General features: G+C 45.4%; 1 protein-coding gene across 1 annotated transcript; it reads left to right on the plus strand.

Moving 5' to 3' along the window:
• Positions 1-14,988: 14,988 nt before the first annotated feature.
• MORN3 (MORN repeat containing 3) lies at positions 14,989-27,517 on the plus strand. Its single transcript, XM_052655133.1, has 6 exons — positions 14,989-15,076; positions 17,320-17,493; positions 19,950-20,107; positions 21,642-21,801; positions 26,976-27,160; positions 27,443-27,517. Exons 2-6 carry the CDS (start codon positions 17,349-17,351, stop codon positions 27,515-27,517), a joined length of 723 nt encoding a protein of 240 aa, XP_052511093.1. The 5' UTR covers positions 14,989-15,076; positions 17,320-17,348.
• The last annotated feature ends 205 nt before the right edge of the window (positions 27,518-27,722 follow it).

Genomic DNA, 27,722 nt, shown 5'->3' on the forward strand with positions numbered 1-27,722 from the left:
AAAGGGCTTCCCTGGTGGCTCAGTGGTAAAGAATCTGCCGGCAATGCAGAGGCCCGGGTTTGATTCCTGGGTTGGGAAGATCCCCTGAAGGAGGGCATGGCAACCCACTACTCCAGTATTCTTGCATGGAGAATTCCATAGACAGAGGATCCTGGCGGATTATGGTCCATAGGGTTGCAAAGAGTGGGACATGACTGAAACAACTAAGCAGCAACAGCAAGTATTGAACACCATGACTCCACATCAATATCCACTTCTAATCCACAGGGTTCATTCTAGTTTTTCTCTTTTCCAGATCTGCTATTCCCCTCACCAACAGTGGGAAATTCATCTCCTGCCATTTTTAGTATATTTACTTATCTGATCATTTCTCCTCGTATGTAACCAATCTCCCATCTCCACACCTATCGTCTCCCATCTTGAAGCCAACCTTACCCCAAATAAGTGGTTTTGCGCCTTTTTTTGGGGGGTGCACCGCACAGCACATGGGATCCTAGGTCCCCGACCAGGGGTGGAACCCATGTCCCTTGCATTGGAGGTGCAGAGTCCTAACCACCAGGCCACTATGGAAGTCCCAATAAGTGTGTCATTTTTAGAAATACTCTATTTATTTACTTATTTGGCTCCACCAGGTCTTATTTGTGGCATGTGGGATCTAGTTCCCTGACCAGGAGTAGAACCCGGGTCCCCTGCATTCTGAGTGCAGAGTCTTAACCACTGGACCAATAAGTGTATCTTAATGAGAGAGACGATGGGCACGTCAATTTTCTTTCTCTGACTTGGTGTCCAGATTAAAATGTCTTTTTTTTTTTTTTTTTGGTACAGAAACTCCAAAGGCTATTACCAACAAGATGGGTGTGGAAGAAAGTGCTTGGTAAAGATTTAGAAACTGAACACTTCCTAATTCACTTCAAAAGCCATCTAAGAATATTTGAGATGTGTATTTACTATTAGACATCTTGGTTGTCCTCATTTGGTGCAGACACGGAAAGCCCTACATCCTAGGGCCCACCCAAGTCTGTTATTTTGAGGGCCCTTCATCAAACAACAGGGAGAAAACATCCACTGTCTTTGACGTATTTGAAGAATTGTCTGACAGTCCCCCAGTGAAAGCATATTTAACCAGGTTCTTTTGTGTAATGGTGGATATTGGAGGAAGATTGAAGGTAGTGGGAAATTCACCAGAATATTTTCCCATCATCAGGGGAAGTGTTGGCTGCTTTTTGTTTTCCCTTTTGGCTTGCCATTGAGCCAAGAAGATTAAATCTTATTTAATTGCGCCACCTGCTGACAATGTTCCAGAATTTCTTTTTCTTTCAACAAAAGGCAAAAATCGCCAAAGATTTATTCAGTCTTTCTCTCTTCCCCCTGGAAAACTACTACTCACAGAGCTGGGGTGGTAGAAATATATCAGCGTTGTTCTTTAATGAAACAAACTTTTGCTTTCCACAGTTTCAACAATGAGACTACATTATGTTTTTATTGTGACATATGACATATACAGAAACGTGCATAAAATGTATATGTATGGTTTAAATAATAATCATAAAGAGAATCTGCATAAGATCCAGGTCAAGAATAAGATGTTTTCAACAACAATAACAATAAAAACGAATAAGGAGGACTTCCCTGGCGGACCAGTGGCCAAGACTTCATCATCCCAACGCAGGGGGCTGGGGTTCTATTCTTGGTCAGGGAACTAGATCCCACATGCAGCAACTAAAGATCCTGCATGCCGCAATGAAGAGCAAATATCCTGGGTGCTGCAACTAAGACCCGGTGCAGCCAAATAAATAAAAAATAATAAAATGTGATATGCTCTACAACGGAATATTATTCAGCCATAAAATGGAATGAAAGGAGTCAATACAAAACGCCACAACTATGTGATTCCATTTATATGAAATGTCCAGAATAGGCAAATCCACAGCAACAGAAAGGTTAGTGGTTTCCAGGGAAGGGGGGTAGAGGAAAGAGAGATGGACTGCTAATAGGGGCAAGGTTTCTTTTTGGAGTGATGAAAATGTTCTGGACACATTACAAACCAATACATTTCATAAAGAGTGAATTTTATGGCAGGTGACACACCTTAATTAATTTGTCACAAATAACATATATTTTATTAGAAAGGGTTGTTTGTTTGACCACACCTTGCGGCATGACGGATTTTAGATCAAAATCCATGCCCCCTGCAGTGGAAGCCCAAAGTCTAAATTTTTGAGTACCCACTGTATATCAAATGCCATGCTAGGTACTGGGGTAACAATGAGCAAAGCTAGATAGGGCTCCTATTCATATGTGGTATACATAGTGTTAAATATTACATCACATGAAAGATATTCAAAGATCTTCAAAAGGAGGGCAATAGCCAATTCATAGCACAAGACTTCAAATTATTTCTGCCTAGTAGACTTTTGTTATGATTAAGAAAACCTCTACATCTCATTTCTCCTTCGAGGGAATCTGATGCCTGCCCCCTCTGCACCACCATAAGGGTAACAAACAAGTTAAAAGAAACCTCAAATATGGAATGGAAAATACGAAAGCATCAAGGTACATATATGCTTAATTCTTTCCTGCTTTTTATCTGGGGAAATGTTTTCAAAAGAAGGAAGGAGGAAGGGAGGAAAGAAAATTTCATTTTCTGTGAAATATGCATACAGAAAAGAGCAGGGACTTCTCGGGTGATCCATCAGTCAAGAACCCACCATCAATGCAGGGGACATGGGTTCCATCCCTGGTGGGGGAACTAAGATTTCACATGCTGGGGGGCAACTAAGCCTGTAGCCACTAGAGAAGGCTGCACACTGCAATGAAGACCCAACACAGCCAAAATGTTTTTACAAAAAGAAGAGTAAAAAACATTTTGTATAGTTTAACGAAGAATGATGACGTGAACATCTATGTAACTACCACCCAAGTCAAGAAATAGAATATCACCAGCTCTCGGGTGTTAATTTCCAATTGCAATCTCCTTCTTTTCCACAGAAGGAGAAGGTTCCACTTCTAACCACAGTCCTAATTTTTTGTGGTAATTTCTTTACCTTTCCTTGTGGTTTTACCACGTATCTTTGCCTCCCTACATAACATAGATTGTTTTTCCTAGTTTGGAACTTTTATAAGTGAAATTATATTGGTTTATTTGTTTCTGATTCATTTTTATGCCTCTTGTGCTCAGTATGATGTTTTTAAGAGTCACCTGTATTACATGGACTATAATTTATTTTCACTGCTGTGACATTCTATGGAATAAGTAGTACACAAGTGATATACCCGTGCTATCATGGATAAACATTCAGATCATTTCCTGTTTGGGGTTTGAAGAACAACGCTGAAAAGGGCATTCGAGTACATTTGTCCTGGTACCTAGCCAGGAGTTAATTGCTAGAAGCAAGGTTACTCATGACTTTAGATCTCAGCCAACATAGTTCACACACTGTAAAAGTGTTTGGACTCTCCTGCTTTTTTTGAAATATCTTTGAAAAGTGTATTTCATACGGCTGGTAGCTTAAAAAGATTCTAAGTGGGCTTTCATGAAAGCTGCTATTGGGCTGTTTGAAATGGGGAGACAAGTGCCACTTGCCAGAAAAAGCACTTCAAAGAATTTAACATCTGCGCAGCGTCTCTCAGCTCTCAGCTCTGTCTGACAACAGTGCAAACATCACCATTCATACATCTTCCACACACCTTCCATGGGAACAGTTGCTACCTGTGATAGCAGTTACGCTTTCACAAACAGTATTTCAAGTAATCCTTATAAAATCCTGAGAGGTAGGTGCTCTTAACTGTGTATTTTAGAGATGAGGCAATTGAGAGCCAGAGTTATAGCTGTTCGGAGTATCCAGTAAATTCCAGTGCAGGGGCTGTAGCTCAGGTTATTTCTTTTCATCACACCTTAGCATGGGAATCTGGGAGTGCACGTTGGAGAGAAAATGTTGTTGTAAAGAACTCACTGTAACTAGATCCGCTGAGCACTGCATACTCCATAGGCAAAGCATATGCCCTACTTCTTCATTTGGGGTTGGATCATGTAGCTTATTTTGATCAACATTGATTAAAGGTTTATAAAGCACTTGAATAAGGGAATTCCCTGGCAGTCCAGTGGTTAAGACTCCATGCTTCCATTGCCAGGGGGCTCAAATTTCATCCCTGGTCAGGGAACTAAGATCCCGCATGCTGCTTGGCGCAGCCAAAAGTAAATTAACTGAGCTTATGTTTTTAGAAAGTGCAGTATATATATGTATGAACGTATGTGTTAGTCACTTAGTTGTGTCTGACTCTTTGCAATCTGATAGGCTGTAGCCCACCAGGCTCCTCTGTTCATGGAATTCTCCAGGCAAGAATATTGGAATGGGTTGTCATTCCCTTCTCCAGGGAATTTCCGCGACCCATGGATCTAACCTGGGTCTCCTGAATTGCAGGCAGAATTTTTTACCATCTCAGCCACCAAGGAAGCCCCCACATATATGTATACATACATATATTTCATATATACAGATATACATTACATGTTTTATATATATATATATCTGTAGGATGTTTGGACTCCAAAGCCAAAAAATATTAACTAGTTTTACAGAAAAGGTTTGCCCAATTCACCCCCTGGCTCTGGGGAAGAGGGTTCACTTTCCCTAGACAAAAGAGAAGCTAACATACTTGGAGATCTGCCATCAAGGACGAAAGCAGGGGGTGGCAGGGTGTTGAATTTCAGTAGCAACCAGTAGTATGTCAACCAGGGAACCACAGCCCCCATTCTACCTGTCCCTATTATCACAGCCCAGGACTTGTCTGAGGCTCAGGACAAAGACAGTATCAATCAAACACAATGAAAATATCACCACAGAAAATGAAGTAGGTTGGGGCAAGGGACTGGTTTTCAACCATTCACCAGACTTGAAAGGCTGGATAAAGTTATTCTCTTGATACCTCTTTTGTCATCTTTTGAAAAGCCAGGAATGATATAAATTGTCCTTTATTCAGCCATTCATTTGTTCAATGAGTATTTATTAAGGACCTCCTGGGAACTGTATTCATTTGCTAGGGCTGCTGCCATCACAAAGTAACCACCAACCGAGGTAGCTTATCTGACAGAAGTTGACTGTCTCACAGTTTTGAAGGCTAGATGTTTGAAGTCAAGGTGTCAGCAGGGCTGGTTCCTCCTGGAGGCTCTGAGGGAAGGTCTGTCCCATGACCTTATCCCACCTTCTGCTGGTTTGTCTTTTTTTTGTTGTTGTTGTTGTGCCAGGTCTTAGTTGCAACACTCTGCATCTGATTCCATCAGGACCTTTTACTGCATGTGAAATCTTAGTTGCGGTATGCAGATCTAGCTCCCTGACCGGTGATCAAACCCGGATGAGGAGCTCCAAGTCTTAGCTACTGGACCACGAGCGAAGTCCCTGCCTGCATCTGTAGTGTTCCCTGGCTTGTGGACAGGGTCTCCCCAATGGCTCAGCGGTAAAGAATCTGCCTGCAATGTAGGAGACGCAGGAGATTTGGGTTCAATCCCGGTCAGGAAGATTCCCCTGGAGAAGGAAACGGCAACCCACTCTAGTATTCTTGCCTGGAAAATGCCATAGACAGAGGAGCCTGGCGGGCTACAGTCCATGGGGTCCCAAATAATTCTCCCTGTTCAGTCAATTGCTGTGGTCTAAAAGTCATCTTCTAGATATCCCTGGTGGTCCAGTGGTTAAGACTCTACGCTTCCACTGCCAGGGTCGAGGGCTGGATCCCTGATCAGGGAACTAAGATCTCACATGGCTTGGCTCAGCCAGATTAAAAAATGAAAAAAAAAAATCATAGTTAAGTTTAATTAAAAAAAAAGTCACCTTCTGCCTCATCCCATGCCTACAGAGCAAATTCACGAAAACACAGTGGTTCCTGGCCACTGGATTTGGATCCAACCTCCCTGGCCTTGGCATCTAGACCTCGTCACTCCCAATCTACGCTACTCTGTTCAAAGGACACAACCTCCCATGTCATTTCCTCCCTTCTACTTTAGTCAAGACAGTGTCTGGAATCATTTACACTGTCATGCTTACCGCCAAGATTTTGCCCAGGCTATTTCTATAGCTTAACCTCACCTGGTCTTTCCGAGTGTGAATTCATCAAGGACAGGGGCTGAATTATATTCACCTTTTAATCTCCAGGATCCACCACAACGTATATATAAAAAAGATAACACGTTTTCCACAAACATCTATGGAATCAAGCTGATGAACTGACACTGGGGACTTCCAAAACATATATAACTTTTCTGACACAAAAGCACACTTACTTCTATGCAGATTTGTTTCTTCTTTCCTGGTTTCTATTCAGCATATCTTCCTGACAATTAATTTCCTGACTGGGATTCCTGACTAGGAACTTTAAGTGGGTGAGAATAAGTGCTCTTCATTTTTTAAACACTCGTTTTCAACCTGGGCACACAGGAGGCACTAAAATGTGACTTTTTTTCTTTTTTAAATTTATTTGGCTGCGCCTGGTCTTAGTTGTGGTATGTAGGCTCTAGTTCTCCGACTAGAGGTCGAACCTGGGGCTCTTGCACTGAGAGTGAGAAATCTTAGCCACTGGTCCACCAGGGAAGTCCTGCAAATGTGTCCTTAGTGAGTCCTTAAGTCTTTCAGAATATAAGAATTGATCGGGGGTGGGGAACGGTGGGGTGGGGTGGGAAGATTCCCTGGCGGTCCAGTGGTTAGAACTTCCTGTTTCCACTGCAGGGTACCTGGGTTTGATCCCTGGTGGAGGAAGATCCCGCAAGCCCCGCGGCGGGGCTGAGAAAAACAAAATTCTTGAGGAAAAAGAAAACAGGGAAAATCCTCTTTCCCTCTAAAACTTTTCTTAAATATACATGCAAAAAATAATAAAACTTTTTAAACATCGAAAATTATTAAGTTCCCTGTGATCACATTCTGGCCTTTACATTTCTGCAGCCGAGCATTTGGGACATCCCCTAAATTCAACTTTCCATTCAAACACACTCATCTTTGTCACTTTCTCCCACCTCCTTTCAGGCTTCGGAACACGATCCCGCCCACTTCCGGCAGAGGCGTACACAGCGCAGGCGCAACTCTTGGACCTTTTTACCGACCTCCGGGTCTAGTGCGGAAGTATACGCATGTGCAAGGGTGGGGGCGGGCCTGCTTAATTGGGCGGGAGAATATAGGTCCGCGGAACTCACGCGACTGTCTCCGCCCACCTAAGTAGGCAGGAGGAGCCGAGAGCCTCCTCAAGGTTCAGGCAGCGCACGCGCACCGAGTGCTGGGACGCGGCAGGGCACAAGGGAGCCTTTACGCATGCTTATTTAAATAAGGCAAGGAGCTTCTCTTGTCAGCTCCTTAACCCGCCTCCTTTCTCTTCTTTGTACCCGCCTCTGACTTTTAAAGGGCTAGAGCTCTTTTTCACCGCATTGCTTTTTTTTTTAATTAAGCGTTTAGGTGGGCTTTCCTGATGGCTCAGTGGTAAAGAATCGTCCTGCCAATACCAGGAGAAACGAGTTACCTAAATTAATTAATCAGTCATTTATTGAGAGCCTTCTGTGTGCTGAGCCCAACTTACATTTTCTTCTGTGTGCATTTTCCAATTTTTCCTTTGGAATACTTGTAAAAATTACATCATTATGTATATTTTTGGCAATACCATTCCCTTGGAGGCAATTTTCAGAAATGGGAGGCAATGTGGTGTTCTGGGCAGGTCTTAGGTCAAAAGATCTAAGATTGAATCTTGGCTCGGCCACTTATTTGCTCTTTTACTCTGTCTGGGTATCATCCTTAACTTTTGTGAACTTAAGCATTTGCAGATTTTAAAAAGTGAGGTTAAAGCTACCTACCTCATAGGATGGTTGTGAAAACACGAGTACATTTTTTAAAAACTCAACAAAATGGGGAGGGAGGTGGGAGGGGGGGTTAATATTTGGGAACGCATGTACTCCCGTGGTGGATTCATGTCAATGTATGGCAAAACCAATACAGTATTGTAAAGTAAAATAAAGTAAAAAAAAAAAAAACCACAAAGTACCAAGTACTGTGGCTCATACCAGCTATATATTACATAAATAGTAGTTAAGTGGAATTAAGCCAGAAAATAGTTTTATAGTTTCTGTAACATGGTTCCAGATGGTTCTTCAAGAGGATTTAACTAATTACCAGGATGATTATCAGTAGGTAAGGAGTCTTTTCCCCCACAATGTTATCAATATCACAGTCCATCATTTTTTACACATTTTTCTAGTCTAGACAGTATGTAATGGTATGGCAGGCTTATTTTAACGTTCATTTCTCTAATTGCTAGGGAGGTTGCAGATTTTTCCTTGGGATGATTTATTAGCTGTATTTCTTTGCCTAACAAGTATTTTCAAACACCATAATTTCCACTGGCTTATCCTTGCAGACATTATGTTAAGTTCTGACGGAGCATTTTGCTGACCAACTGAAAAAAAAAAAGAGGGATAGGGAGCTGTGGTCAGTAAAAAGAAATTTTTCAAGGAGGGGGCAGAGTGAGAGATGAGAGCTCATCCCTGCACACAGCACTGTTCAGACCTTTCTCTGGTAGAGGAAATGTCCTGTATCTACACTGTCCCCTGGGGTAGCCAGTTGCCACATGTACTTATTGGATACTTGGAATGTGTCTAGTACAACTGAAGAATTGAATTTTTCTTTTTATAAAATTCTTTGGGACTTCTCTGGTGGTTCAGTGATTGACTCTGCATTTCCAGTGCAGGAGGCGGCATGGGTTTTATCCCTGGATGGGGAACTGAGAACCCGCATGGTGGGGCGTGGCCAAAATATAATAAAAATTCTTTGATGGCATAACTCTAGAGATTAAGAAAGGAGAGAAAGGAGAATAAAAGAGCTGTCCTACAGAGTCACTCAAAAGTGACCTCATATTATTTTGGGAAGGAAAACATCTCTTACTGAGGAGGCTGTAAAACATTTAGGGTCTTTTATGGTCTTCTGTTGTGACCTTAGGATTGATTTCCAGTACTACTATAGTGCAGATAAGTGGCCTAGTTGAGCACATCTGTATTTTAACAGCTTTGTTCCCCTACTGTGATAAATGGACCCAGAGGTGAACATTTGTAAAATATTTGAATTTTTTTCATTGTTCCACTTTCAAAAGTTTTGCTCTTGTTAAATACAATGTTTAGTTTCTCTTGTAATACGTTTTGTTAACCTGTGTAAAAGGGATTAAATTTCATTATGGTTTTAAAAATGCTATTTTTATGTGAATTTAAATGCAGCCACATATTGTTTTTTAAAACCATATGGTTTACCACTAATTAAGTTGCCATAAACTCTCAAAAGTTAAAAAAAAAAATGGCATCCTATATATCAAGGGACTCGGATTTAGACTTTTGGCGTTGTTTCCAAGAGAGACAGTCCCAGAGGATCAGTGGTAACAAGAATGGTGTGTTCAATTTACAAAAGCCTATCAGGCTATACACTGATGATATTTCCATTTTTTCTATAGAATTATACTTCAGTAAAAATTTAAACAACATTTCTGCATTTTGTGTTACCCTCTTTAGGTATTTCTCTGATTTTTAATTTAGTAGAAGTCAAAAAAAAAAAAAAAAGGCCTGTGACTTGCTCTGGACATCTGAGAGCCCCTAGAGGGCGCTCATTCTGCACTGGAGACTTTAAAACACCTCTATTGAGAGAGAATGCATACACTGTACAATTTACCCACTTAAAACGTGCGATTTGATGGTTCTCAGTATATTCACAGAGTTATACATCCGTTATCACAGTCAGTTTTAGAGTATTTTTATCACCACAAAAAAACAAAAACCTTGCCCTTTAACTATCACCCCGCTATCTTCCCATCCTCCCCTTCCCCAAGTAACCAGTAATCTAAATTCTTTCTGTCTTATAGTTTTGCCTATCCTGGACACCTCACATCAATGGAAACAACCTTTTGTATCTGGCTTCTCTCAGCACAATGTTTTCAAGGTTCATTCTTGTTGTAGCCTGTGTCAGTACTTCATTCCTTTTTATGCCTGAATAATATTCCATTATTGTTATGTATGGATAGATGACATTTTGTTCATCCATTCATCTTTTTTATTTTTTTAAGCTGTGCAACTCAGCTTGTGCCTTAGTTCCCCAATCAGAGCTCAAACCTAGGCCCTCTGCCATGGAAGCATGAAGTCATAACCTCTAGACTGCCGGAGAATTCCCCTATCCATTCATCCTGTGATGGTCATTTGAGTTCTCTCCAGGCGGGTCTTTCCTGCCACTTCTAGGAAGGTTTAGACCCAGATTATTCCGCTCCAGAAGGCCCCATTTGCATTTTATTTAGACAGTACTCTCAGGAATGGACTACAGTGTGAATGTCAGGTCCTGGAGTTGACAACTCAGCAAGCATTGGACAAAAACTTGGGATTTCTTGCCAGGGTGGAGCATCCCGGCTTCCAGCCAAAGCTCTGTGCCCAGGAAAGTATATCCCCCCAAGGGAATATTTATCTGTGGGTGTGGGGAGGAGTCCCTCTCACCTCTAACTACACAGGAGAACTCCCTTCACCTCAAGCTGTAAACAAGGCCCTTAAGAGGAGCCCAAGCTATTCAAGACTGACTACCTTTTTTTGTTTGTTTTGGCCGTGCCACACGTAGCATGTGGGATCTTATTTCCCTCAATAGGGATGGTACATGTGCCCTCTGCAGTGGAAGCACGGAGTCTGAACCACTGTACTGCCAGGGAAGTACCAGTTCTAGCCATTCAAACCTGGCAAGTAATTATCAGAAGGGTGTATGAGACAGAAGCCCTCATGCTTGACGTTCCTGGCACTTCAGTATTAAGGAGTGGCTGGTCTGTAGCATCCACTTAGGAGTTTTTGAATAATGCTACCAAATTCTGACTCCACAAAGAGAAAAATGTTATAGATTTGTAACCTGCTGATCCAGATTGCCTTCAGAGGCAGACAAATGTCAACCTACAGGGCTTCTCTAGTGGTACAGTGGATAAGAATCCACCTGCCAATGTAGGGGACACAGGTTCGATCCCTGGCCCAGGAAGATGCCACATACCATGGAGCAACTAAGCCTGTGCCCCACAACTGTTGAGCCTACTGTCTAGAGCCCAAAGCTGCAACTACTGAGTCTGTGTGCTGCAGCTACTGAGCCCACACTCTAGAGCCCGTGAGTCATAAGTACTGAGCCTGTGTGCTCCAGCTACTGAAGCCCGTGTACCTTGAGCCTGTGCTCCGCAGCGAGAGAAACCACTGCAATGAGAAGCCCTAGTACATCCACAAAGAGTGGCCCCTGCTTGCTGCAACTAGAGTAAAGCCCCAGTGCAGCTATGAAGACCTGGTGCAACCAAAACCAAGCAACCAAATAAATAAATGATTGAAAGAAACAACATTAACCTACTCCAGTTTCTTCTCTAGGGGACAGTCCTTGCGTCCCCTGAGCCAGGGTGTGATTAGCGGTTGTGAAAGGGCTTCTTGCAGGGATGGGACTGAGGCTTGAAGCTGTGTCTTAGCCTGACCTTGGGAGAGAGAAAACTAGGCCATAGAGGAACCACTCAGCTGATGGCGGGGCAGCCCTGGACAAAGCCACAGCACAGGGGTTGTTTGCACCAGGAGAGAACCTCTGGGACAGCTAGCCAAGTACCTGAGGAGGAGAAGAGAATGTCTTAAGGAGAACTACAGCATCTATACCTACAGCCTGACTGGCCCTGGGCAGACTCAGGATCTTAGATGAGCCAATCATGAATTTGGAATGGGAATTTGGAAAGAGCCAATTAATTTCTGTGAGTGATTGGAACTAAGGTGGAACCATGAAATGGAACCATTCTCTTTAAAAAAAAAATTTTTTTTTTAAGCTTTTCTTTCATTATTTACAAAATTTTTAAAACTTGTTTTTAATTGGAGGATAATTGCTTTACAATGCTGTGTTCGTTTCTGCCATGTCAACATGAATCAGCCATAGGTATACCTATGTTCAGGCTTCCCAGTGGCTCAGTGGGTAAAGAATCCGCCTGCAGTGCAGAAGACGCAGTAGACAAGGGTTTGATCCCTGGGTCGGGAAGATCCCCTGGAGCGGGGGCAAGCATATTCTTGAGCAGGATGCTACTTCCCCAACACTGCATGCAGTTTCTGTTTCCTCTTGAGTAGGAATCTTCAACCTGAGGACCAAGGACTCCCAGAGCAGGAGTCCCTAAAAGTACATCATTCATTCATTTGACAAATTATTAAGCAACTACTAGGTACCTGGAATTTCTTCTAGGTCCTAGGAAGACCAGAGAAGAAATACAAAAACTTCTCTGCCTGCACATATTGTTACCCAGCATAGGCACAGCAAACCTGCTCACAGTGGGAATTTGCAACAAAGTAAGTTTATTTGCAGGGGTCAAAGTGAAAGTTGCTCGGTCATGTTCAACACTTTGCGACCCCACGGACTATACAGTCCATGAAATTCTTCAGGCCAGAATACTGGAGTGGGTAGCCTATCCCTTCTCCAGTGGATCTTCCCAACCCAGGGATCGAACTGGGGTCTCCTGCATTGCAGGTGGATTCTTTATCAACTGAGCTATCAGGGAACTCAATGGTAAAGAATTCAATCCCTGGGGCAGGAAGATCCCCTGGAGAAGAGGACGACAACTTACTCCATTCTGTAGCCCACCAGAGGAGCCTGGTGGGCTGCAGTCCATGGGGGCAGCAAAGAGTCAGACACGACTGAGCGACTAAGCATACGTGTACACAAGCAAGGAGAACAGGCAGCTCATGTTCAAAAGACTCAAACTCTCTGATGGTTTTCAGGGGAAGGTTTTTAGGGAAAGGGGTACTAAGATGAGTGCTCAAGTATGGAGTTAACAGGGTGATGTTTCAGGAATGTCAATCATCAACCTTCTGGTGGTTCCCACCAGTCTGGCTCTACATGCCAGAGGACAGCATGTCATCACCAGCCTTCACCTGGAGGAGGGTGGGAGGTCTTAATTTCTGCTGAACAACTCAAAGATATGTGTCAGATGTGATCTATATCCCTTCAGAAGGAACTAAGAGTCCAGTGTCTCTTTTGTTCTCATCATTAACTGCTTAAGCCTGTTCTTCCTAGGGAAGGCCCAGGAGACTACAGCCTTTTTCCTACAAATGAGTAAAGAGGGGCATGGAGGGGCTTTTGTACTGGGAAGACCTCACAAGGTCCTGCTTGGTTTCAATTCCCCCTTTTCTTGATGATCCCCAGTCCTGAGGGGAACAGGGCCAGGATAGGAAAAGGAATAAAGTTTCCGATAGAAAGATTAATCACAAACTTGGGAAACTGGGTTATTAGGGGAACTCAGTTTCAATACGGCAACATGACAATAGCCGTCCAGTACAGGCAGAGGTTATAACAGGTATTTTACTATTACTGTTAACTATTAAGTTTTTCTGTGTTTTTGAAAATTTTCACTTAAAAGCTGAAAGAGGGCTTTCCTGGTGACTTAGTGGTAAAGAATCCACCTGCCAGTGCAGGAGACATGGGTTCAATGCCTGGTCCTGGAAAATCCCACATGACACATAGCAACTGAGCCTGTGTGCCACAACTATTGAGCTTGTGCTCTAGAGCCCAGGAACTGCAACTACTGAGCCCATGTGCTGCAGCTACTGAAGTCTACACCCCTAGATCCCGTGCTATGCAATAAGAGAAGTCACCACAATAAGACGCCTGAGCACCACATCTAGAGTAATCCACGATCGCTTCAACTAAAGAAAAGCCTGCGCAGCAATAAACAGAGCCAATAAATAAATATATACGTTTTTAAAAAATTGAAAGAAAAATATTTGCCTTCAAAAAGACAGATAATAAATGGTGTTTGCATGTGTGTGTGTGTGTTCATGCGTGTGGCTAACGAGAACATTAAACAGGATGAGAGTGGGAAAGAGAAAACAAGTCAGAAAGTATATATGGAGATTCCAGTTTTAAATAGGGTGGTCCAGGGACTTCCCTGATGGACCAGTTGTTAAGAATCCACCTTCCAGTGAAGGGGACTCAGGTTCGACTCCTGGACGAACTAAGATCCGACTTGCCCATAGGGCAGCTAAGTTTGAGAGCCATAACGAAGACCCAGCACAGCCAAAATGTAAGAGTCGGACAACACGACTTGGTGACTGAACAGCAACAACAATATATAGATAGATAAATACAGGATGATCCAGAAACTCCTCGCTGAGATGATGTTTGAATAAAACCCTGGAGGGCAGGGAGTGAGCCAGGCTGCTTTCTGGAGGAAGATATGGCCTGCCTGGCAGAGGAGACAGAGGAAGCAAAGGCCCTGAGACAAGAACATGCCTAGCATTTTCCAGGAACAGTAAGAAAGAAAGTAAGTGTGAGGTTAGAGCAGAGTGGGTTTGGGCACACAGAGTAGGGGACAAGTTCAGAGAGAAGAGAGGGAGGCAGGCAGATGACATAGGGTGTTGAAGCCACTATAGTCGCTATGGCTTTTACTCTGAGTGACAAGGGGAGCTACCATAAGAAAGTGAGCAAGGAATGACTTGGACCGACTTGTGTATACCTAAACCCGGATGCATCTTGCAGGGTGAAGGGGCTATTTATAGCTTCCTTCAGCTTCTCAGAGGAGTCTAGTAGACCACCATAAAACAAAGAGCAGGTGTAATGTTGATCTGTCCTTCAAATCTGTCCCTTTGTTTTTTCAATTAGGTAAAAAAGCTTGTGATCCTTTTCTGCCAGGTTCGGGCGTGGTATTTGCCAAGGGGAACCCGGGGAAAGGCGAACCTCCCAGGCACACCGTGCCCAAGCTCCAGCATATTTGGTCTCCCAGGCTCGCCCACCTGCCTTTGGCACCAGGCCGGTGCACGAATCGGCACTCGACCTCCACGGGCCCAAAGACGTCCTTCCTCGTCGCGGGGGGATTTGCAGCCTTCCCCATCCGCGGTCCCGCGAGTTCACAGTCTCAGCAGGAAGGGGCGGGCCCTGCCTGTTGGCTTCGCAGAGGCCCCGCGTTGCCATAGCGACCCCGGCCGGGCTCTGGACGCCGGAGCAAGAGCCACCGGCAGCGGTAGAAACTGGAGGCTGCGGGCGGCGACCCCCATAGCTGTTTGCCTGGGACTCCAGATCCAGACTCCGCCTCCCGGAGAGCGCAGGTGAGCGGTCGCGGGTGTGACGGGGAGGGGGCGAGCGCCTAACCTTCAGCCGTCTGAGCCCCTCCCTTCCACCTTCCCTGGTGGTAATTATTGTTATTCAGTATCAAAACAACCCAAGCAGAGTCCGCATACCGCGCTGTGAAACTTTTTTCCTTTTTTAATTTTTATCCTGGCCACGCTGCACGGCTTGCGGAATCTGACCAGGGAGCCCAACCACGCCCCGGCAGTGAAAGCACCTAGTCCTAACCATTAGACCACCAGGGAATTCCCCAAAGCTTTCTTTTCGTATCAGAAACTCTATGTATTAAGACCACAGCCTCCTCTAGGGTAGAATCTAAGTTCTTGAAAGTTAGGACAGAGGACATGTTACACTGATGAAGGGTAATCATCCAATGATATAAGAAAGTTATTAAATTTTGGATTCTCTTACAATTCTGAGTAAGCCAAGGAGAAAGTGTCAGCTTGAGGCTAATGTGCCATTAACACCTTTCTTAACATTTGCCAATCTCAACTGTAAGCCCCAGTGTCCAGCTAAGGCTTAAGATATGATCATAAAATCTCTTTCTTGGATAAATGTATTGAATTTTAAAGTGAATTAATTTCAATATAAAGACTAATCATGGACCACCCTGATGGTCCAGTGGTTAAGACTCCAAGCTTCTAACGCAAAGAGAGTGGGTTTGATACCTGGTCAGGGAATTAAGATCCCACATGGCCAAATATATATTTAAAAAAAGATTAATCACAGTACTCATGGTACACGCAAATGAAAGGAAAAAAAAGAAAAACATTAAATTTAGGACCTGAGACTGTTTCCCTCTGCCCAGTTCATGCCCTGGCTGTTTTCCTTGCTTTGAGTGCCTTTCCCAATTCCTAGGCGTGATTGTCAAAATACTTACTAGCCAGTACAGTTGGCCAGCTTAGTCAGACTCCTGAAGGTCCCTGCTGTGTCCCTACAGGGAACTCCTTGATGGACAGGGCCCAGTGCAGAATGAAAATGAGGTCCTGGCTCAGGAACTTTTGGAATTTTAAACAAGTGACAGCAGAGCCAAGACCAAGCACATACCTTTCTAAGGACCAGGTCCTGTGCAGCTATTCAGGTTGGACATCTGTGATGCTGGCCCTGAATGGGTGGATGCCTGGAACATCATGATCCCCAGAAACCTGCTCAGCCTTGAGGTCATACTCATTGGTCAATAACTCTGCCTGCTGATGGTTAAATAGTTTTCTGCACTGGGCAGGGAGGGTAGGAGAGCCCTGGTCTGATGGAAAAAACCTAACCAGGCAGACAGGAAGTGTACCCAAGCAGAGGGCAGAAGTCAGAGGTAGCAGGATGACCAATCGTCCTGGTGTGTCTGGGGCTGTCCCAGTTCTAGCTCTGAAAGTTCAGTGTCCTAGGAAAGCCCTCAATCCCAGGGAAACCGGGACAGGTGGTCATCCTAGAGACAGTATCTTTAGTTGATGGGCTCTCCTGACAGCTCACAAACCCCTGCAAAGCCAGCCCCTGGGCTTTTCCACCAGAGGCAGGACCTGGGGCCTAAAGTGCTGGATACTGAACCAGTGGTGGTAATGGGATGTCCCTGGGGGCTGTGCCACAGGCTGTCTGCCCGCCCAGACAAGGGGGGCCTGGCTAGGTCCCAGCTCCCTTGTAGTGGTCCCAGTGCTCACCACTCCAGCATCCACTCTGATTGGTCATGAGTGAGTGAATGAGTGTTAGTTGTTCAGTTATGTCCTTTGCAACCCCATGGACTGTAGCTCATCAGACTCCTCTGTCCATGGAATTCACCAGGCAAGAACACTGGGGTGTGTTGCCATTCCCAACCCAGGGATGGAACTTAGGTCTCCCACATTGCAGGCACGTTCTTTACCATCTGAGCCACCAGGGAAGCCCCTGATTGGTCATACTGGTTATTAATGTGACTTTCACCCTCTCCCCAGGGCAGCTTCTTCCTGATGTCATCACAAACCCCTCTGATCTACTGGTTTCCCTGGGTTCCATCCCAAGCAATTGTGCCATCAGGTTCCCCGCCCCAGGGGGCCCCTAGGGAGGCAAGGGAGGAGATATCCGAACATCAGTCCAGCACAAAAGAATCTCCCCCCAAGGGCTGCTCATCTGCCCTGGGCACTCAGAACACACATGACTCACCCCACCTGACCTCAGACAAGTGTCTTTCCAGGAAGTCCCAGGGTCCCAGCATTCCTTGGAGCAAACTGAACCCCTGATGTCCCTAACCCTTTGCTAGCACCCTCTGGCTCCACAGAAGCAGCCAACATGCCTATTTTCAAGTGCCCGCAAAAGTCGGAGCCCCTGTGGAAGGAGTGGGACCAGAAGGCCCAGAAGAACGGACTGAGGCACCAGGTGTTTGCTGTCAATGGCGACCATTACGTGGGTGAGTGGAAGGACAACATGAAACACGGTAAGTGGGGGGCCCTTGGGGGCTCAGGGATGAGTGTGGGGTCTGGGCCACGGTGGACCACTGGGGCCAAGGAAGCAGCTTGCAGAGCTCACTGGGGACATAAGATATATCGCTGAGGGGTGTATGCTGACTAGGACCAGCCAGGGGCATCCTCATGCTGGGGCTCTGAAATCCAGCTCAACCCTGGCTTCAGGTGAGCAGAGGGGCCAGCAGGGAACGAAGCTGTCTTTAGACACCAGCCACAGACTCAGCTGGGACTCCCAGGACAGCAGCTCATTCTCTACCCTCTGAGACTTGCACTAAGGATGGAGCTGGCTAGCAGGAGGAAAAGGTGGCCTCCAGAAACCACCTTGCAACTGGGATTCTGGTCTTCAAGCTCAGTCCTTCAAACCAGCAGGGGGCGAAATAGGACATCTCCCACCACATCTCCACCCCGCAATGGCTGGGGCTCCCAGGGTGGAGTATGGACTCCTCGTGACACAAACTGAGCCCTGAAGAAAGAAAAACAAAGTTTTTATTCAAAAAAGGTGTTATGGCTTCTCTGTCTAGTCTTGCAATTCCAGATTCTTGGCTCTTGGCCACTCTTCTCTCCTGCCTTCCTGCCGTTAAGTGCTTGAGTCCATAAACCTGGGTCAATCTCAGCTCCATCAACTGTGACCTTGAGAGATCTACTACAGCACTCTGAGCCTCAGTCTCCCCATCTGTAAAATGAGAATAATACATATCTGTTAAGAGATGCCATCTATCGAATATGTAGTCAAGGATCTGTGCAGAAGGGGAACTTCTTGAATGTCCTCTGAGGGCTGAGCACAGCACAGGACATTATTCAGATTTTCCTTGTCCAAGAAGCCCCCAAAAGTTGAACCCACCCTGCACATAACACAACACCCACCCTAAGCACTGACTTAAAGGCCAAGTTTTACGCAGCTGCCTGGAGCTCTTTGTGTGGTTAAGGATGACTGCCTGTGTGTTTCAATCTTTGTGGGCAGCCTGTGGTGTGGACAAAGCCCTGGACTAACAGTCAAGACCCTGAAGTTCTGAGCCTGGCTCTATTACTGAGAGGCTATGTGACTTTGGGTAAGTCATTTTCCATTGTCTGAACTTGGCTGCCCTACCTGTGATATGACCTTGCAGGCTGGTATAAACAACTATTCATCTCCTACAGTGTGACTGGACCCTGCCTCAAGGGCAAACATCAATGATAGCATCTTTTCTATTTTTAGGCATTGTCCTAAGTATTATACATATATTAATCAATTTAGTGTCCAGAACAACCCCATGAGATCTTCTTGTCCCCATTTTACAGATGAGGAACCTGAGGCCCAGAGAGTTAAATTACTTGCACTAGATCAAAAAGCTGGGTTTTTTCCTGAGCTACCAAGGACTGAGACACAAGTTGGCACACATAGGTACTTCCCACATATTGTATTCGTTCCTTTGTTTAACAAATATTGGTCACCTCCAGCATGCCAGGCACTGTTCTTATGTGCTGGAAATAGAGCAGTGAACAGAACAGACCAGTCTGTGCCCTTGTGAAGTGTGCATTCTCCTGGAAGACACAGAAAGTAGACAATACATGATAAATAAGTGAATTATCTATTATGTTAGGAGTTGACAAGCGATGTGGAAAGAAATAGAACAGGGTAAGGGGTTAAAAGAAGCTTATATTTTTTCAATATTTATTTATTTGGCTGAGCTAGGTCTTAGTTGCAGCATGCAGGATCTTCAATCATTGTTACAGCATATGCGGGATCTAGGTCCCTGATCAGGGATGGAACCTGGGTCCCCAGCATTGGGAGCAAAGAGTCTTAGCCATTGGACCAGCAGGGAAGTCCAGAAGCTTATATTAAATAATTTTAAGTGAGATGGTCAATGAGAAAATGATTTTTGAGTAAAGACTTGCAGGAGGTAGGGAGTGAGTGAATATTTGGGGAAGAGTTTTCCAGGCCAGAGGAGAAGCAGGTACAAAAGCCTTGAAGTGGAAGCATATCTGGTGGGTTCCAGGAACAACAGGGCCACCAGGAATTGGAGGGCAGAATGGAAAATGGGAGTGGAGGACACAGAAGGGGTTGGAGTATAATAGTAGGAGGTGGGTCTCCATGTATAATCAGGAGAACTGAAGAAATGTGCAGAACATTTTCCAGAAATCCTGACCATCTGGTGTATACACTCAGTATTATTAAAAGATGAAGCTGAAACACCAAAGGGGAAAATTTCTGCTTGGTATTTGCTCTATGGGTTTGGTGTCAGGGCAAAGCACTGGAGAAATAGACCTCTCTTGGAGTTTCTCTGGGTGCTAGGGAGAGGGTGGTCTACCTACGAGGTAGATACGCCTCTCAGTTCTTGAGAACTGTCCAGTCCAGGTGCCCGAGGCCCAGGCAGACAGAGCAGCTGTCTCCCCACACCGGCCCCATGAAGGCCATGTTTGCAGTGCTGGCCCACCTTTGTGTCACCAGGGAAAGGAACACAGGTCTGGAAGAAGGACGGAGCCATCTATGAGGGGGACTGGAAGTCTGGGAAGCGAGATGGCTATGGCACCCTCAGCCTTCCTGACCAAGAGACCGGAAAGTACAAGAGAGTCTACTCAGGCTGGTGGAAAGGCGATAAGAAATGTGTGAGTGGTTCCCATCATGCTCTGGGGTGTGGGCCAGGCTGAGAGAAGCCTTTGTGTGTGTGTGTGTGTGTGTAGGGGGAGCAGTCAGAGAGGCCTGGGGAAAAAGGGAGGGGGATCTGGGGGAAGAGAACAGGGCTCTGCGTGGGTGGGAGAAGGAAGGGGTGGGGGAATCATCAAGACTTCTCAGAACAAAACCCAGAAACAGGAAACAGGAGAGGGCCCAGGGAGGAGCTCATGAAACCCTGTGGCTACAAGAAGCCAGCCAGCCTGTGAGGGGCAAAGTCTCCTCCCCCACCTCCCCAACTCATTTCCTGGCTTTCTTTTCCCCTGGCATCCCTTTCTGAGAATACCCCTTCTGTTGGGACTGGATAAGAGGTGGGGGGGTGGGGTGGAAAAGTGAGAGCAAGAAAGAAAGCAGACGCTACACCCTTTGCCAAGAGAAGAAGGTCCTGAGGGCTAGAAGGCAGCCAGAGGCATGCCCCCAACCCATAAACACCTGACTCCTCACCACAGGGCGTGGAGATAGACAGTCATACAGTACTGCTATTGAACAACTGCTATTATGACCCTGGAATATGATATATTGTAGAACACATCAACATCATCATCATCATCATTATTTTCCTCTCACTGAAGAGGAAGCGTGCTCAGAAAGGTGCAGCAGGTGAAGTGCCTCACCTGGGGTCACACTGCTGGCAAGTTGTAGCCCCCAGGATTTCATGATCTCTGCTCTCAAAATGTTTCTTAGCCAGTGGGGGACAAAGATCCCCAAAAGAATAATTTATATTGTATAATACGGTGCTAGGATTGAGATTTTCACAGAAAGTCCAATGGAAGTTCACTGAGAATTCAGGGCAGGCTTCCTGTAGAAGGTGACACCATAAGATGCAAGGTGTTAGGGAGTAAAAAAGGAGAAGGGGAAGTATCGAAGGCCGCAGAAGTTGTTAAAGGAAGGAAATATTAAACAGCAAGGTGTGTCTACCCACAGAGGTGGCAGAGAGAGGAGGGGTAGGAGGGGGCCTTGAAGGTTATGTGGGGGATCAGGATTTTTGAGTAGACTTGGGCTGCATAAGCTAGCCCCTTCAGGTGTGATCTGTGGGGACCCCATGGTGATTCTCTGCGGTCACATGATAAGTGCTCATGTTCATTTTTCTGGGGAGAAACTCCATAGCTTTGATCTCATTGCCAGGCATCTGCAACTTTTAATAGGGTCAAATCAGAGTTGGGAAGACAGAACAAACGTGATCAGACAGGCCATGTAAAAGATCCTCCCAGCAGTCATATGGCAGATGCATGGGATGAGGGGGAGAACGGGAGAGTGGAGGAGGAAGATCAGTGAGAAGGGGCGAAATGATGGTGGGCTGAAGGAAGGCGGTAGCACAAGGGTAGCGGGAAATGGAAGGCCTGGGTGATTTTACAAAACAGGACCGTCCGCTTGGATGTAGGGCTTGGGGAGGAAGGAGGGAAGAAGCCCAGGTGTTTTGGGTACCAGGGAGGATGCTGGGAGTGAACAAGAACACCTTCGTGCTTTCAGGGCTATGGGATCCAGTTTTTCGGACCCAAGGAGTATTATGAGGGTGACTGGTGTGGCAACCAGCGCAGCGGGTGGGGCCGCATGTACTACAGCAACGGAGACATCTACGAGGGCCAGTGGCATAACGACAAGCCAGAAGGGGAGGGCATGTTGCGCCTGAGTGAGTGTCCAGCCCCGTCCCAAAGGCCTGCTGGCCACGCCCACTCGGCCACCCCGTCAAGGCACAGTTCTCCGGGGCCCGCAAGGCCGAGCCCTGGCCACGCCCATCGGGCCACGCCCCCGCATAGCCCTGCTCGGAATGGGGGGTGAATGACAGGAGACAAGACCCGGTCCCTGCCCTCGGGGAGTTTATACTCTAAAAAGGGTGCCTAGCAATAAACATAAACAATAAAGACTTTGTCTTTTGGTCCATAGTAATCATAGCCCACACTTAGGCAGCCCTGAGCTCATTATAGTTAGTTCAGTCGCTCAGTCATGTCCGACTCTTTGCGACCCCGTGAATCGCGCAGCACGCCAGGCCTCCCTGTCCATCACCGTCTCCCTGAGTTCACTCAGACTCACGTCCATGGAGGCAGTGATGCCATCCAGCCATCTCATCCTCTGTCGTCCCCTTCTCCTCCTGCCCCCAATCCCTCCTAGCATCAGAGTCTTTTCCAATGAGTCAACTCTTCGCATGAGGTGGCCAAAGTACTGGAGTTTCAGCTTCAGCATCATTCCCTCCAAAGAAATCCCAGGGTTGATCTCCTTCAGAACGGACTGGTTGGATCTCCTTGCAGTCCAAGGGACTCTCAAGAGTCTTCTCCAACACCACAGTTCAAAAGCATCAATTCTTCGGTGCTTAGCTTTCTTCACAGTCCAACTCTCACATCCATACATGACCACTGGAAAAACTATAGCCTTGACTAGACGGACCTTTGTTGGCAAAGTAATGTCTCTGCTTTTGAATATGCTATCTAGGTTGGTCATAATTTTTTTTCCAAGGAGTAAGCGTCTTTTAATTTCATGGCTGCAGTCACCATCTGCAGTGATTTTGGAGCCCCCCAAAATAAAGTCTGACACTGTTTCCACTGTTTCCCCATCTATTTCCCATGAAGTGATGGGACCAGATGCCATGATCTTTGTTTTCTGAATGTTGAGCTTTAAGCCAATGTTTTCACTCTCCTCTTTTACTTTCATCAAGAAGCTTTTTAGCTCCTCTTCACTTTCTGCCCTAAGGGTGGTGTCATCTGCATATCTGAGGTTATTGATATTTCTCCCAGCAATCTTGATTCCAGCTTGTGTTTCTTCCAGTCCAGCGTTTCTCATGATGTACTCTGCATAGAAGTTAAATAAGCAGGGTGACAATATACAGCCTTGACGTACTCCTTTTCCTATTTGGAACCAGTCTGTTGTTCTATGTCCAGTTCTAACTGTTGCTTCCTGACCTGCATATAGGTTTCTCAAGAGGCAGGTCAGGTGGTCTGGTATTCCCATCTCTTTCAGAATTTTCCACAGTTTGTTGTGATCCACACAGTCAAAGGCTTTGGCATAGTCAATAAAGCAGAAATAAATGTTTTTCTGGAACTCTCTTGCTTTTTCCAGGATCCAGAGGATGTTGGCAATTTGATCTCTGGTTCCTCTGCCTTTTCTAAAACCAGCTTGAACATCTGGAAGTTCACGGTTCACGTATTGCTGAAGCCTGGCTTGGAGAATTTTTAGTATTACTTTACTAGCGTGTGAGATGAGTGCAATTGTGCGGTAGTTTGAGCATTCTTTGGCATTGCCTTTCTTTGGGATTGGAATGAAAACTGACATTTTCCAGTCCTGTGGCCACTGCTGAGTTTTCCAAATTTGCTGGCAGATTGAGTGCAGCACTTTCACAGCATCATCTTTCAGGATTTGAAACAGCTCAACTGGAATTCCATCACCTCCACTAGCTTTGTTCATAGTGATGCTTTCTAAGGCCCACTTGACTTCACATTCCAGGATATCTGGCTCTAGGTGAGTGATCACACCATTATGATTATCTGGGTCGTGAAGATCTTTTTTGTACAGTTCTTCTGTGTATTCTTGCCACCTCTTCTTAATATCTTCTGCTTCTGTTAAGTCCATACAATTTCTGTCCTTTATCGAGCCCATCTTTGCGTGAAATATTCCCTTGGTATCTCTAATTTTCTTGAAGAGATCTCTAGGCCTTCCCATTCTGTTGTTTCCCTCTATTTCTTTGCATTGATTGCTGAGAAAGGCTTTCTTCTCTCTCCTTGCTATTCTTTGGAACTCTGCATTCAGATGCTTATATCTTTCCTTTCTCCTTTGCTTTTCGCTTCTCTTCTTTTCACAGCTATTTGTAAGGCCTCCTCAGACAGCCATTTTGCTTTTTTGCATTTCTTTTCCATGGGGATGGTCTTAATCCCTGTCTCCTGTACAATGTCACAAACCTCCATCCATAGTTCATCAGGCACTCTATCAGATCTAGTCCCTTAAATCTATTTCTCACTTCCATTGTATAATCATAAGGGATTTGATTTAGGTCATACCTGAATGGTCTAGTGGTTTCCCCTACTTTCTTCAATTTAAATCTGAATTTGGCAATAAAGAGTTCATGATCTGAGCCACAGTCAGCTCCTGGTCTTGTTTTTGTTGACTGTATGAGCCTCTCCATCTTTGGCTGCAAAGAATATAATCAATCTGATTTCGGTGTTGACCATCTGGTGATGTCCGAGTGTAAAGTCTTCTCTTGTGTTGTTGGAAGAGGGTGTTTGCTATGACCAGTGCATTTTCTTGGCAAAACTGTATTAGTCTTTGCCCTGCTTCATTCCGTATTCCAAGGCCAAATTTGCCTGTTACTCCAGCTGTTTCTTGACTTCCTACTTTTGCATTCCAGTCCCCTATAAAGAAAAAGACATCTTTTTTGGGTGTTAGTTCTAAAAGGTCTTGTAGGTCTTCATAGAACTATTCAACTTCAGCTTCTTCAGCGTTACTGGTTGGGGCATAGACTTGGATTACTGTGATATTGAATGGTTTGCCTTGGAAACGAACAGAGATCATTCTGTCGTTTTTGAGATTGCATCCAAGTACTGCATTTCGGACTCTTTTGTTGACCATGATGGCTACTCCATTTCTTCTAAGGGATTCCTGCCCGCAGTAGTAGCTATAATGGTCATCCGAGTTAAATTCACCCATTCCAGTCCATTTTAGTTCGCTGATTCCTAGAATGTTGATGTTCACTCTTGCCATCTCCTGTTTGACCACTTCCAATTTGCCCTGATTCGTGGACCTGACATTCCAGGTTCCTATGCAATATTGCTCTTTACAGCTCATTATATCCACACTACAGTTCTGTACTGGGAGCTGACTGTGGCTCAGATCATGAACTCCTTAATGCAAAATTCAGACTTAAATTGAAGAAAGTAGGGAAAACCACTAGGCCATTCAGGTATGACCTAAATCAAATCCCTTACGATTATACAGTGAAAGTGACAAATAGTTTCAAGGAATTAGATTCGAAAGACAGAGTGCCTGAACAACTATGGACGGTGGTTGGTAACATTGTACAGGAGGCAGGGATCAAAACCATCCCCAAGAAAAAGAAATGCAAAAAGGCAAAATGGTTGTCTGAGGAGGCCTTACCAATAGCTGAGAAAAGAAGAGAAGTGAAAGGCAAATGAAAAAAGGAACGATATACCCATCTGAATGCAGAGTTTCAAAGGATAGCAAGGAGAGATAAGAAAGCCTTCCTAAGTGAACAGTGCAAAGAAATAGAGGAAAACAACAGAATGGGAAAGACTAGAGATCTCTTCAAGAAAATTAGAAATACCAAGGGAACATTTCATGCAAAGATGGGCTCAATAAAGGACAGAAACGGTATGCACCTAACAGAAGCAGAAGAGATTAAGAAGAGGTGGTAAGAATACACAGAAGAACTATACAGAAAAGGGCTTAATGACCCAGATAACCACGATGGTGTGATCACTCACCTAGAATCCATAAATTTAGCATCATTGTCCCTCCAGACTGTGCTCTGCAGAAGGACTGGGGCTGTGTCTGTTTTCTTCCCCACTGTTTCCTCAGTGCCTGCCGTGTAATAGATACCCTTGGTGAGCACACAAACCAGAACCTAGGCTCCTGAAAACCGGGGAGGGTTAAGGCAGCCACTCTGTCATTCTCAATCCTCCCTGCACCCTGCTTCCATTCCTGGTTTTAGTGCGTACCTCCTACTAATAGCCTGCATTTAGTGAGCACCTGCTGTGGCCCACACAGTGAAGGAATTCTAAGTGCAGGCTTTCTAAGGCTTGGAGTCTGGAACCAGCTCTTACTAGTTGTGGGACCTTGGGCAATTAACATCTTTCAACTCTCTATGCTTCGGTTTTCTCAACTGTAAAGTAAGGGAAAAATAAAGTTTACCTAAAGTTATTGTGAAGATTAAGTGAGGTTTATATTTGTAAAATGCTTAGCATGACATAGAATAAATAGTAGGCGCTCAGTATTAGCACATACTTGTATAGCAGAGCTCAGCAAACTATGGGCCAAATCCAGCCCCAAACATGTTTTTGTAAATAAAGTTTTGTTGGCACACAGATGTGCTCGTGCACTTATGTATTGTCCAATGACAGAGGTGACCATCTGTGGCAGAGACCTGCAGTGCCGAAAATACTATCTGCTACTTTGCAGAAGAGGTTTGTTGATCTCTGATGTGGAGTTTATCCAGTACTTATCTAAGTCATTTTTGTGTACAGATTCATTTAATCTTTACAATAATTTAATGAGGGAGGTGCTAGTCTGGTCCTCATTTTACAAATGAGGAAATGAGACAAAACGGCTGCATGACTTGCTCAGGGTCACACAGCTCATAAGTGTCTGAGCTGAGACATGTTAGATTTATCATTATTATTTTTACAGCATCACCACCATCCAATGGGAAGTGGAATTGATTCCCAGTTAAGAGCAGGGGCTCCTGGGATGAACAGGATTTGGTTTGAAACCCTTCCTAGTTCTGTGACCTTGAGCAAATCAATCAAATTTCTGGAGCTTTTCAAGTTTCATGTATAAAATAGAATCCTTTATCCTTCACAGAACTGTTTTTGTGAGAAGTGAGGTCAAGCAGCATGGAATCCGGCATAGAGGAAGTGCTGGGAAAGCACTGCCTGTTCGTATCATTATCTATATTTTTTATAGGCAGGAAACAATGTCGCTTATCTACGTTCAAGTAGGTAGTTGAGGTGAGGTGATATGTGAACCAGGTCTGAAACCACGGACACCCCGGGGCTCTACGGCTTTCTGGTGGGCGTGATGTCCAGCCCGGGGCGGGGGAAATGTGGTGGGCCAGCACCCATGACCCCCTGTCTTTTCCTTCAGAGAATGGGAACCGCTATGAAGGCAACTGGCAGAGAGGTGTGAAGAATGGGTCGGGGCGTTTCTTCCACCTGGACCATGGTCAGCTATTTGAAGGCTTCTGGGTGGACGACGTGGCCAAGTGTGGCACAATGATTGACTTCGGCCGCAATGAGGCCCCCCAGCCCACCCAGTTCCCCATTCCTGAGGTGGGCAGCTCTCTCAAGGATCCTGGGACCACACCCAACCTACAGATAGGAAACAGCAGCCCCCTGCCAGCCACACCCAACCTAACTGAGCCCAGCCCAGTCAGGAAACAGACAAGGTTTTGTTTTCAGTCAGGGCATCCCCAGGGAGACTGGCAGTACCCCCACAAAGCAGCCAGCACCCCCAAGGCTGGCAGCACCCCCACAGGGCAGGCAGTGTCCCAAAGGCTGACAGCCTGGGTCTTCTCCACACTCCTCAGACCAACCCCTGCTACTTCCATCCAGGTCAAAATTCTAAATCCCGACGGTGTGTTGGAGGAAGCCTTAGCCATGTTCAAGAAGATAGAAGAAGGAGATTGAAGCCAGGTGAGAGGCAGGCATGTCAGCTACCCTCTGATGTGGTCTGGGCAGCTCCTGGGCTCTCCTCTGACCAGGAGGGATCAGGGGCAGGACCATACAGGATTTGCCTCCAAAGTCCTGCTAGTCGTTTTTGCTTCTCCTTGGAATCTCTTTTCGCTGGGACCTCTGTGGCGGTTCTGTGCATAAATAAGAATCTGTGCTCCCA

The sequence above is a fragment of the Budorcas taxicolor genome, chromosome 17, assembly GCF_023091745.1.
Source record: "Budorcas taxicolor isolate Tak-1 chromosome 17, Takin1.1, whole genome shotgun sequence".
Lineage (NCBI taxonomy): Eukaryota > Metazoa > Chordata > Mammalia > Artiodactyla > Bovidae > Budorcas > Budorcas taxicolor.